The sequence below is a fragment of the Gobio gobio genome, assembly GCF_949357685.1.
Source record: "Gobio gobio genome assembly, chromosome: 3".
Classification (NCBI taxonomy): domain Eukaryota; kingdom Metazoa; phylum Chordata; class Actinopteri; order Cypriniformes; family Gobionidae; genus Gobio; species Gobio gobio.
Window position 1 is genome coordinate 14,793,911 of NC_137099.1, and position 13,845 is coordinate 14,807,755.

At 36.5% G+C, this 13,845-nt stretch overlaps 1 protein-coding gene across 1 annotated transcript; it reads left to right on the forward strand.

The window, feature by feature from the left end:
• Positions 1-212: 212 nt before the first annotated feature.
• Positions 213-13,250, forward strand: LOC307124362 (cyclic nucleotide-gated channel alpha-3). The gene is made up of 9 exons (XM_079813509.1): positions 213-452; positions 4,248-4,409; positions 4,535-4,564; positions 4,653-4,805; positions 8,018-8,086; positions 8,177-8,356; positions 8,443-8,544; positions 10,669-10,775; positions 11,135-13,250. The coding sequence occupies exons 2-9, from the start codon at positions 4,318-4,320 to the stop codon at positions 12,523-12,525; spliced, it is 2,124 nt and encodes a 707-aa protein (XP_079669635.1). The 5' UTR covers positions 213-452; positions 4,248-4,317; the 3' UTR covers positions 12,526-13,250.
• Positions 13,251-13,845: the final 595 nt, after the last annotated feature.

The following is a 13,845-nucleotide window of genomic DNA, read 5'->3' on the forward strand; positions in this document are numbered from 1 at the left end:
TAATTATTGTTATTATTTATATTGCCTTTACATTTATTCCAAGGATATTAATTTAATTTAATTTAATTTATTTACTATGTACTGTTCTAAGACTCCGGTGTTTTGTACTCTAAAGTCTTGGCATACTCTCAGTGACAGAGTGCTATTATTGGCCGTGTGTGGAGTGGGGAGGAGTAGTTGGATGTTCTCCGCAAGTGAAGTCTAACACTGTCCCCTTTCTTGGCAGGTGGAGACAGAGCAAGATTTGTGCCATCATCCACCCGAGAGCTACTTCACGCTTTGAGTTCGACAGGACACGGCCTTCGCGTTTTCTTCTTGCAGTAAAGTTCAAATCATGTGAATATCTCTGAACCTGAAGGTTTTGTGGAATAGGATTTCACTGATGTGAAGAAGAAAGTCCTGTGGATTAATTTGCATCGGGAGGTTACGCAGTTTCTCATCAAATGCTACAGGTAAAGAAACGGTAGCACTTTATTTTACAGTGTCACTGTTACAAATGTTACATGTAGTTACTATAGTAATAACTGTAAAATTATGCATAATTACATGCAACTAACCCTAAACCAAACCTGAACCAAATCCTAACCCTATAGTTAGTACATGTAGTTAATTGATATTTCTCAGTACTTAAATGTAATTACAGTGTAACACGGACGCCTTAAAATAAAGTGTAACCAAAGAAACTAAGGCAACAATGAGTGTGATTCGGTTGTAGTATTTTCTATTTTCTATATGTAGCAGTTATTTAATTGCTTGAATTCCCAAACACCTAGATTTGGTCCTCAATTTTGATTGGTCAAGTGGAATTACAAAAGCGCTGATATGATATGATTGATATGATATGATGATACGATACGATAATAGCCTAAAACAACACTGGGACTTTTCCAAAGTTCGTAATTTAACTTCAACTGCAAAATCGTGGTATAAAAGTGGTATAAAATATTTGTGAATAAATGTTTCCATCCATTGGGTTAAAGAGATCAAAATCGTCACTTTCTGAGAAAATATTGCAAATTATCACTAAGAAAAATGGAAGTTTCTGCAGTATGAGAAGCCACTGTAGGTCTTTTTTCATATCTATAATAAATAAATGACAACACCTCAGAGCGCATAGACTAATAAACACGGTCATTTTATCTTGCGTTCGGAGGCGGATGCCTGGTGTTTGGGAATGCACAGTTCTGGGAGGTAATTATATCAAACCACTTTGATGACAGAGTTTGGCTCAGGCCATTTCAGAAGGACCAAAAAAACATTTCAGATGCTGTACAATGAGATCTATCCCATATCACATTACTTTTTTTGATGTGTGTCGAGGAATTAGGTGTGCTCGACTTGAAGCGACGCTGCACAGACCGATCTGTGAATGGCATCAAAGTATTGCAATAGCGATTCGAAAGCAAACGCTCCCATCTGCTCTCTAATCGCATGTCATAGAACGTGTGCAGCGTTGCTTTAAGTTGAGCACACCTAATTATTCGGTAAATGTGTTTCCATCGTGCTTTTTTTACCAGATAAAAAAATTATCCACCTCAATTGAGCGCATGCGTTTTTCCATAAAGCGTTTTTTTTTTATGCGATATCCCAAAATGCGCATAAAAATAGATGGATGAAAACAGCTACTGTTTGTATCAATCCGCTTGTATGTTTTCAGAGTAGAGTTTAGATAAGGAGAGTTTGTTATGAAAGTCGAAGCATCTGTGTTTTTGTGTCTGATTTTATCTGCAGCTCGGTGCAGGTTATTGAAATCAGAGCGGCCACGTTTTCCTTGGCTCCAATATTGCTCATAACAGGGTTTCTCTCTAATGCCACTAGCTAGTGCAGAGGGGAAAATGGAAAACCAGGAGTGGAGCTGTAGACGAGTGATTACTATGGAAGCTTGTTTTCGGCAGTATGCATCTTTTTTATCACCGAATTTTTATTTTGTCTCGCAATTGTGAGTTTACGTCTCACAATTCTCAAATTTGCGTGATATTAACTCGCAATTGCGTGTTATAAAGTCAGAATATAAACAGAGTTTATATCTCGCAATTCTGACCTTTTCCCTCAGAATTACAAGTTTTTATCTCGCAATTCTGATTTTTTTAACACGCAATTGTGAGTTTATATCTAGTGAGATATAAACTCGCAATTAAGAAAATGTCAAAATTGTGAGATCCTGACATTTTCTGAATTTTCTTCAGAATTGGACTTTATAACTCGCAATTGCAAGTTTATATCTCACAATTTTGAGAAATGCAACAAATGCGAGTTATAAACTCAGTTGCGATAAATAAAGTCAGAATTGCGAGATAAAAACAAGAGTTGCGAGATATAAAGTCAGAATTGCGAGATATAAACTCAGAGTTACGAGAAATAAAGTCAGAATTGTGAGATATAAACTCAGTTGCGAGAAATAAGTCAGAATTGCAGGATATAAACTCAGAGTTGCAAGAAATAAAGTCAGAATTGCGAGATATCAACTCAAGAGTTGCAAGAAATAAAGTCAAAATTGCGAGATATAAAGTCAGAATTGCGAGATATAAAGTCAGAATAGCAGGATATAAACTCAGAGTTGAGAGAAATAAAGTCAGAATTGCAGGATATAAACTCAGAGTTGCAAGAAATAAAGTCAGAATTGCGAGATATAAAGTCAGAATTGCAAGATATAAACTCAGTTGCGAGATATAAAGTCAGAATAGCAGGATATAAACTCAAGAGTTGAGAGAAATAAAGTCAGAATTGCAGGATATAAACTCAAGAGTTGCAAGAAATAAAGTCAGAATTGTGAGATAAACTCAGAGTTGCAAGAAATAAAGTCAGAATTGCGAGATATCAACTCAGAATTGCGAGATATAAAGTCAGAATTGCAAGAAATAAACTCAATTGCGAGATATAAAGTCAGAATAGCAGGATATAAACTCAAGAGTTGAGAGAAATAAAGTCAGAATTGCAGGATATAAACTCAAGAGTTGCAAGAAATAAAGTCAAAATTGCGAGATATAAACTCAGAGTTGCAAGAAATAAAGTCAGAATTGCAGGATATAAACTCAGAGTTGCAAGAAATAAAGTCAGAATTGCGAGATATAAAGTCAGAATTGCAAGATATAAACTCAGAGTTGCAAGAAATAAAGTCAGAATTGCGAGATATAAAGTCAGAATTGCAAGATATAAACTCAGAGTTGCAAGAAATAAAGTCAGAATTGCAGGATATAAACTCAGAGTTGCAAGAAATAAAGTCAGAATTGCGAGATATAAAGTCAGAATTGCAAGATATAAACTCAGAGTTGCAAGAAATAAAGTCAGAATTGCGAGATATAAAGTCAGAATTGCAGGATATAAACTCAGAGTTGCAAGAAATAAAGTCAAAATTGCAGAATATAAACTCAAGAGTTGAGAGAAATAAAGTCAGAATTGCAGGATATAAACTCAAGAGTTGCAAGAAATAAAGTCAAAATTGCGAGATATAAACTCAGAGTTGCAAGAAATAAAGTCAGAATTGCGAGATATAAACTCAGAGTTGCAAGAAATAAAGTCAGAATTGCGAGAAATAAAGTCAGATTTGCAATATATAAACTCAGAGTTGCAAGAAATAAAGTCAGAATTGCAAGAAATAAAGTCAGAATTGCGAGATATAAACTCAGAGATGTGAGAAATAAAGTCAGAATTGCGAGATATAAACAGAGATGCGAGAAATAAAGTCAGAATTGCAAGATAAAATTAGAGAAACAAAAAGGCATTTTCTATCAAAATAGCTACATACAGAGGAAATAAATATTCAGCGAGGTTAAAACAAACTTTAATATTTTTTTTTATTTTTTATTTTTTAAGTTTAAGCACTTGCAGGTTTGATCCTAGTATGTTTGGCTAAGGGAATCCCCAGTTACAGCATGTTTACCTCCCTGCCAATCAGAAACCACAGGCTCTTTTTGTCTTAAAACAGCTCATCTTCCTGGAAGACGCTCCTGATCCCACTTGGCAATTAAGCTGCAGTGTATTTATAGAGCAGACACTTACATCTGTTTAGCATGTATATAGGATCCATTATCCTTCTGTCCATTCTTAAAATAGAACAAGGATTTACTTTTAATCTTTTGGAGACAAAAATAGTCAAAGTGTTGCAATGTGAAAATGCATCACTTTTACATCTAAACTTAGCTGTAATACTATTTATTTGTGAATTTGAACATTGTTTATGTGACATAATGGGTTAGAACCACTGTGCACGAGGAAATACATATGTTCACTAATAGAAGTGCATTCAGTTTACAGGAGTGATTACACAAACGCTCCAGATGTGATCCAATTGCAGTGAATGGCCTAACAGGAAAGAAAATGGCTAAAATCTGCACCGAACAGTCATACCCTTCACGAAGATCCGCCTTCACTCCTGAGCCAGCTATTGAATGGATCGAGAGAGGAGAAAGGTCTGAGGATATACCGCAATCAATATCAAAATATACAAATCAATCATTATTTTGAATCTAGAACAATTTGATGAATTCATTTAAGTTCTTATATTTCATTCGGTGTGTATTTGTCTCTTTTGCAGTGATCAGCCACCTCGCGGACTAATGGGCAGGTGATTTGATCTTTTGCTCTGATGGAGATTTGAGAATTGTTTGTGCATCATAAGTGATTTTAATAAGCCAACGTACATTCACTTTCAGGATGTCCCAGTTCATTCCGAGGTTTGGAGGAAGGTCTACCAAATGTAAAGCTTCGGAATGTAGTGATTCTGTTACGATAGCAGAGGAGTCTGAAGACATGCAAAAGGATGCATCATTGGACGACAGAGGGCAGGACCAACTGCGCAAGAGGAAGTGAGTGAAAATGCATCCATGTACACAGTGGCCTCCAAAAAATATTTGTACACATTAGCAAAGTTGAAAGTAAATTTGAAATAAAATAATCACCATGCATTTTTATGGAAACTTGTTTCCACCACAGAAAAAAATATTATTGTGAAATCTTTTTAATCTTTTTCTTCCGTGGCGGAAACAAGCTTCCAACATTTTAGTTGTATATAGAGTATTATATCAGAGTGTTTATTTATACCTTGCTGCCAGATGCAATTTACACTAACTTAAGACACTACTTGAACTAATTTACACTAAACCTAAACTAGGACTGCAGATATACAAACCGTAAACAAAGCAGAACTTGCTTACCATTTTGAATATCAATCACGCTGATCACTTTCTCCATTCCAGTCGGCTCATGTTATTGTGAAAAAAGTATTTGTGCATTGAATGCTCATGTAAGGTGACGTGAAATTCTAACAGCCTTCTGTCTGTACTGTCTTGACTTCTTCGCTTGCTTTCATCACTTTCGCTTTTATTCTTGTGCACTGACTCGTTCGCTAAGCTGAACAGCCAATCAGAGTTCTCTCTGTTACCGATGGCCTGACGGCGATTCAACATGCCCCCCCCCCAAAAAAACAAACAAACAAACAAACAAACAAAACAAAACAGAGGGCATCTGAAAAAATTAAGCAGTTAGCTTGTTGTGTCACGGCCTTTATGCGGGTGGTGTTAGCTTTTGATGCGACCGACCTGAATTTGAATTAGAATTTGTCTTTTTCCGAACTTATTCTTCTACTTTTATCATCGCATATCAGCTTGGAGAAGCATTTATTTCAAATAAAAAGTATGGACATTTTTGAAAAGTGGAAAATTCATATTTATCTCTTTCTCCGTCAGCATTTTTTTAAAGTTGGCTATTCCCCGACAGTGTTTTTGATAATTTTCACAAAAATGTTCATGGCCCCCAGAATATTTTGTTGTATGAATATCTGAACATGCAATATATAAAAAGAAAGAACAGACCCTCTGCTTTTAAACAACAACAACAACAACAAAAAGTTTTTTATCAACACTAAAGTTAGGCACAGGTGTGGTGGTATGGGCAAGTTTAAGGGTAGGGTTAGGAGTAAGTAATTATTAATGTAACTACAGAAATTAATTACAGATGTAATTACATGCAGGTCATTTTTTAAATGTAAGTACAATGTAAAAAAAACTTAAAAACTATCCTAGCTATGAATTGGTAGCCAATGCAGTGAGGCTAAAACTGGAGTGATGTGATTAAAATATCTACTTTGAGTCATTAATCTAGCAGCAGCATTTTGTACCAATTGAAGCCGTGATAGAGTACTGCTAAAAACCATGAAGCGCTTTATATGTCAATATTAATACCTTAAAAAGTATCCTAGCTATGAATTGGTAGCCAATGCAGTGAGGCTAAAACTGGAGTGATGTGATTAAAATATCTAGTCAGTAATCTAGCAGCAGCATTTTGTACCAATTGAAGCCGTGATAGAGTACTTTGATTTAAAGAAGAAAACAGGGCATTACAATAATCCAGACAAAATTAAATAAAAGCATGAATAAATCTGTATATTTAAAATGTTAAATCTGTCTCAACTTGAAAATATTTCTTAACTGATAAAAACAAGATTGAACATTGAATATTGGGAAAGATGTAATTAAGAGCTGACTCAATCTTACTTTAATTAGAGCCCTGACCAAATATCACTACTTCGGTTTTATTAGAATTTAACTGCAAAAAATTACAAGCCATCCCGTTTTTTATGTCTCCTAAGCATGCCTTGAGGACATCTAAGCTTGACAGATCATAAGATCCCAGTGATAAGTATAACTGCAAATGATCTGTATACTAGTACAAAGCAGTGAAAATGTAAATGAAGATAAAATTGGCCCCAACAGGGACCCCTGAGGAACTCCAGAAGGAGAAGGATAAATCATCTCCAACTGACACCAAATGTTCTATTTGAAACCAAACCAATGCCCTTCCTCCAACTGCCAGGGAGGGAATTGGATTGTTGATGATCGCATTATGTTACATAGGCCTATATATATATATATGATTACATATCGCTTGTTTCTGCTTCTTCTTCGCCTGTGTTTTGATCAGGAGATTCAGTACTCGTTCAGAAGATGCGTAATAGCACCCCCTATAAATCTGTAAAAACTAATTTTTGGCTGGGAAGCATTTTCTCATTAGTGGGAATAAAGTGTTTAACTGGTAGGATTAGGGTAGATGTAGGGGAGGGCTTTAGGGACAGGGAGAAGTAATGCCCCAATAAGGCAGCATCCATTTATTATTTGATTAATCATGAACACTAAATATATTGTTATCTGTTTTATAATATACTGCAATACAGTGAGGTGCAAATAGTATCTGCCCCCATTTGCTCTGTCGCTATTTGCACTTAGTGCAATTTACAAATAGCCGCTGACAATATATATATATTGTTTGTCTACAGAAGGTGTGACCAAATTTAGACAAAACATTTCCAACATACTTTGAGAGGAAACATAATCAGCCCTAATGTACTGCCCCTCCCTTGATCTATGGTGAGATTAAGTGCATTTCTCAAAACAGCAAGAGAGGATGTGCTGACAGTCAACTTATAATCCTCTGCTGTCTGTCACACTCTCACTTTCTTCTGTCCTAGTATTCGAACCACAACCACTCCTGATGATGGTTCTGGTTATATTGCTAGTCTAGTGGAAGATACTGCTACTTAAATGCATTACATATAGCTATAAGCGTGCAACATTCTGTAGGCCCACAACCTGACAATGCAGAACTCCACAGATTAACACAGAATTCAAAGTTCTTTACATCTCTCTCTCCTTGCGTGATCATTTAGTAAATACTTTTAATTTGATAATGCTTTTAACTACCAAAAAGAACATAGTACTCTCAGCTCCAATTAAATCTGTTGAACACATTTGAATCCATTTAGCAGATCCATTTAAATCCAATTGTAAATCCAATGTAGATTTCATCTGGGCCTGGCAGTAAGAGGCTATGCTTTTACCACAGTTAAGGATTTTTTTGGGGAAAAATGCACTTTTCCCACGCAGCAATTAACCGTGGTAAAATTATTTAAAAAAAAACTGTTTTTGATTATGAAGTGCATGTTTTATAATGTTTTAGAATTTCATGTTTTATTTCTAACCAAATTACAGGAATAAGACTATTTACGATATTGTTGTCTTTACAGCTTCAACAACAATGCAAATCATTGGCCTCTTGCAACTCTGAATATGAACAACTGCAACAATACAGACGAGTATGTGGGAAAGTTACATTCTTACATGTTGTGCTAAAGTACATTATGCTAATTGCGACAAACTAAATATCAATTGTCATTTTAACGCAGCAAAAAGGACGACAGGGAGATAAAGAAAGATGAGAAGAAAGAAGAACCAAAAAAGGATGAGAAGAAAGAGGAGAAAAAAGATGAGAAGAAAGATGAGAAGAAAGACGAAAAGAAAGATGAGAAGAAAGACGAAAAGAAAGATGACAAAAAGGATGACAAAAAGAAGGAAGAGGAGAAACCGTGAGTATTTTATCTAGATTAAATGCAATGAAATGTAGTTCTTTGTTCAGTCCTGAACTTTGTGTACATTTTTTTTTTTTTTTTAGAAAACATGTTTGGATAATGGATCCAGCGACAGATCTGTACTACCACTGGCTGACCATTGTAGCAATACCTGTCTTCTACAACCTAATGATGCTTGTTACCAGGTAATTTTACATTTTAGAATTTCCATTATTTTGCATGTTATTTATTAAAATGAAGGGTGTAACGGTACACATTTCATACCGAACCGTTTTGGTACAGGGCTTCCGGAACTTCAGAGTTCCCAACATATTAATTATTCTGTCCATTTTATCACGAAATTCAAACGATAAATGCCGTTTTGACGCTCTTTAATGTGACGTGACTGATCATAGGCTATATTTGCGTCAGTTCAAGCGGCTGCACGCGAGTGAATGCGATCATCTCTTCCTAAAGAATAAACATGAATTAACATCTTAAGGTATGTTGAGGATAACTTACTGAAACGTATAATTTGTGGTGTAATCGCTCAATCACTGTTTCAACGGTGGAAAGACGTCAATAAAACAGCTTGTAAACAATGTCACGTAGCATTACATTTACCTCAGAAGTCATTCAGTGTCCACAGCTGTGAACTCTTTTGCTAAATATACTATATTAGCCTATATATTCATTATATTCTACTTAACCTGTTAGTGATGTCTTGATTATTTAATGTATGTTTAAATAAATCTGTCATGAAAATGACAGCCACTGTGTATAAATGATTATATTTCAACAACGAATTGGAGAAAAAACATAATTTTATAATTAGATTTAGAAGTTAATGCAAAAACTGCCTGTGAAGTTTACATGTTTGCATACAATTTGTTATTTGAGTGTTGATTATTATATCTAAAAAATAAATAGCAACTGAATTTAGGCTAATAGTGTGGGCTCTGTTAACCTTTAATATTACAGTAATGCGTTACAGTAACAGCATTATCTTTAAGAAACTATTAGTTATAATTTAATTCATTTAAGGACAGACACAATTTTTTTCAGTAAACCACTGTTTAATAAAAATAAATAAAAAGCAATTTTGTAAAACTGCTGTACCGAACTGTGACTTCAAAACCGAGGTACGTACCGAACTGTCAATTTTTTTTGTACCGTTACACCCCTAATTAAAATATATTAATATAAAATATATTATATTCAAACATTTAAATATTATTTTTTTAAATGGGGATATCACAGCTAATTATCAAACAAACAAGAAAACTATATTTAGAAATATCTTTATTTATATAGCACTTTAAAATACAGATTGTTTCAAAGCAGCTTTACAGTGAAGTAAGTACAGTAGTAAAATGATTTAATGATGCAAACAGAGCTCATTTCGGCTGTAAAGCAGCTCTAAAAAAAATATAGTGTCATTGTTCAGCTGAAGTCAGTTCAGTGTTGATTCAGTTCCGTTGTAAAGATCATCAATTATTAAATGAGTTTATTTAATCTATAAAACAGTTCTTCAGAAAACAGTGATGTCATCGTCCAGCTCAGTTCCGTTCTTATCCATTAGTGTCAGTGCAGTCAGATCAATCATTTTGTTGAATATTATGTGCCCTCAACTAAGCAAGCCAGATATAATATTATTTTGTACTTAAAAGAATTTTGCACTTAATTTAGAACTTAAAAGCAAAATTGCTTTTTGCTAATTTCAGCTCAACGCAGTTAACATTTCCACATCCATTTCCACATTGTTTAAATAGCAAATGCACTAGTGCCCATTTGTGCACCCATGGTCTGAAAATGAGGTGTGTTCAGGCTCATTGTTGGCGCGTTGCTATTTTGAGGCAACTGAAAACTACTGCGCAGTATTTTTTGTGTTATTTAAAGGGCACGTTAGTAATATGCCACTATAGGCTGGTGCACAACACGCGTACACTCTGCTTATTACACACACACACACGGATGCGCAGCAGCACACAAACATTTAGGATTCCTCTCTGGAAAAGCATTCAGTTTTACAGATTGCAAATTCCGCCATGTAAATTGCAAATTCCGCCATGTAAATCGCGAATCAGCCATGGCGCGAGCGCAACTGGCTTTTAAAGGGAATGGGAGGTGAGACTCTGATTGGTTTATTGCACGTTATGCCCAAAACACACCCATGACTCATTAAGAGAATAGGGACAACCATTTTAGACGTTGTGTCACACGCTTTAGACCATGTGCTTAGATCGTTAAAATAGGGCCCATATTCTGGTGCTGTTGTGTGGAGCTCTAATTTAATGCTAATTAAATTATGTTCTGATCTTTTTTTTTAGATCCTGTTTTAATGAGCTGCAGGATGATTACACCATCCTATGGATAGTTCTGGACTATACATCAGATGTCATCTACTACCTTGACACATTTGTGAGATCAAGGACAGGTGAGATTATTCTTCAAATTTTCTCTGTTAGTGTTCACTTTGTCACATTTCACTAACAGTGAATGAACTAAAAATCCATCTAAAGCAGTTGGTCAGCAAACTGCTAAAGGGGCTGCAGGCTGACTTAAAAATATTTAAATGAATAAATCTGTTTATAAATTAAAATGCTACAGAGAACATAAAATCAAGATGTAAACTAAAATCACACTATTTCTTTTTATTTTCATTCAATAACTATGTTTTTTTAATGAAAACCTACAAGACTACAGAACATGTCTTCTGAAATCACTGCTCTACAGGGAAAGTTGTTGTCAGTGCTAAATAACATCCTATAAAAAATGTTGAAATTGTTTTCGCAGGTTTCTTGGAGCAAGGCTTACTGGTGAGAGAATCTAAGAAGCTGTTGGAACACTATAAAAAGTCACCGCAATTCAGATTTGACATATTCTCCATGATACCGACAGACATAATAATGCTGAAAGTGGGCTACAACAATCCCGAACTAAGATTTAACCGGCTTTTCAAAATGGCTCGTCTGTTTGAGTTCTTTGACCGCACTGAAACCAGAACCAACTTCCCCAACATCTTTCGCATCAGCAATCTGGTCCTGTACATCCTTATCATCATCCACTGGAACGGCTGCATCTTTTTCGCCATCTCAAAAACAATCGGCTTTGGATCAGATACTTGGGTGTACCCCAACATCAGTGACCCTGAGTTTGGCCGTCTTGCCAGGAAGTACATCTACTGCTTGTACTGGTCCACTCTAACGCTCACCACAATCGGGGAGACACCACCGCCTGTCCGAGACATTGAGTATTTATTTGTTGTTTCTGATTTTCTCATTGGCGTGCTCATTTTCGCCACCATCGTTGGTAACGTTGGTGCCATGATTTCCAACATGAATGCATCCCGCGCAGAGTTCCAGGCCAAGATTGACTCAATCAAGCAGTACATGCAGTTCCGAAAGGTCACCAAAGACCTGGAGGCCCGTGTCGTGAAGTGGTTTGACTACCTTTGGACTGAACAGAAGACCTGCGATGAAAAGGAAGTGCTCAAGAACCTCCCAGACAAACTCAAGGCAGAGATCGCCATCAACGTGCATCTGGAAACCCTTCGGAAGGTGCGTATCTTCCAGGACTGCGAGGCAGGACTTCTAGTGGAGCTTGTCCTTAAACTTCAACCGCAGGTTTTCAGTCCTGGCGACTACATCTGCAAGAAGGGCGACATCGGGCGGGAGATGTACATTATCAAAGAAGGCAAACTAGCTGTAGTGGCGGACGATGGCGTCACGCAGTTTGTGGTACTCAGTGATGGTGCTTACTTCGGCGAGATCAGCATCCTCGGCATCAAAGGAAGTAAAGCCGGAAACCGCAGGACTGCTAACATACGCAGTGTGGGATACTCTGATCTGTTTGCACTCTCGAAAGATGACTTGATGGAAGCATTAACTGAGTATCCAGATGCCAAGAAGGCTCTAGAGGAGAAAGGTAGGGCTATTCTGATGAAAGACAATCTTATCGATGAGGAAGCGGCCAAAGCTGGTGCCGACCCAAAGGACCTGGAGGAAAAGGTCAGCACGCTGGAGACGAATTTAGATGTGATGCAGACTAAATTCGCTCGTCTTTTGGCAGATTGGACAGCCAGCCAGAACAAGATCAAACAGAGGATCACCAACATGGAGGCCCGAGTGAAGACTCTTAGGGAGGAGGATTTATCTGAGGTCGTGGAGGATAAGAAGGATAAATAGTTCTATGCTGAAATAGACTGAATTCACAGTATGTCTCAGGAACATGGACTACACATTTACCCATATAGAGAAATTTGGTATCATTTGAGAGGAACTGGTTGATTTCAAAATAGTGCAGCAGCAACATATAACTATTAGTCGGTCAGAGACTTGGCATTTGACAAGACCTACACCTAATTTGTGAAGGCACGTAAACAATGACAGATCAGACAATTAAAGCCTCACTAATGCAGGATTGTCTTTAGAAGTAATTCTGGACAACAATGGACCAAAATGTTCTTGTTTTTGGTCATTTTGGTTCCTGATGCTGTTGTGTGATGCCTAAAATGGTATAGAACTGTGAATTTGAAGGGGGTTATTGTGCAGCTATACTCTCTGTGAGATGTCATGCTGTAAGTGGTTTTTAACCAGCATTAGTAAATATGCACAATATCCTTGAGTTGTGTTGCAATTTAAAAAAAGTTCTCAGGAATTGGTCCTAAGCCTTGTTGTCTTATCTGCTATAACAAAGCTTTGCTTTTATTAAGCAAGCATAAATACCAAAGCAGAACATCTTGAAGGGTTTTTAAGGTTTTTTTTTTGTTTGTTTTTTATATGAGAATAAAATGGTTCCCCATTTTAGTCCATCATGTTCTGTTCTCGTATGTCTATATTATTTTCATTCAGCTAATGAAAAATAGCTGTATATGTGCTGCAGTAAATAAAAATATTTTAGAAATTTTCCTAACATTTCGTGTCCACTGTGGATTGATTGGTTTCTTGGGGGAAAAAAATAAACAATCTACAATTGATCCAAATGATCAAACTGTGCAGTCGCTGTGGGCATAATACTGTTCAGACTTGCCCTTAATGTGACAATCTATGACTTCAGTGCGTGTTGTCCATTGGGAACCGTAGACCAACAATTAGACCTACCGAAGCTGTGTTGGAAATGCAAACGCTGTAGTTTTGACTCCTGAGAGGAACACAGAGGGCCCTATTTTAATGATCTGAGCGCATGGTCTGAAGCGCATGGCGCAGGTGCACTTAGGGTGTGTCCGAATCTACTTTTGCTAGTTTAACGACAGAAAAAACAGTCTGCGCACAAAGGAATGGCCCAAAAATGAAAATTCTGTCATTAATTACTTACCCTCATGTCGTTCGACACCTCTGTATTTTAGTTGAAATCCGATGGCTCAGAAAGGCCTCCATTGGCACAATGGTACTAAAGACGTCGTTGCAAAGTCCATCTCACTACAGTGGTTCTACAATAACTTTATGAAGCACCGAGAAAAGTTTTTGTGCTCAAAAAAACCCTAAATAACGACTTATATAGTGAAA

Coding starts and splice junctions, on each gene's coding strand:
- LOC307124362 (XM_079813509.1), top strand. CDS start 4,318: ATGGCTAAAATCTGCACCGAACAGTCATACCCTTCACGAAGATCCGCC. Junction 4,565..4,652: donor CCTCGCGGACTAATGGGCAG/GTGATTTGATCT, acceptor ATTCACTTTCAG/GATGTCCCAGTTCATTCCGA. Junction 8,357..8,442: donor AAGAAGGAAGAGGAGAAACC/GTGAGTATTTTA, acceptor TTTTTTTTTTAG/AAAACATGTTTGGATAATGG.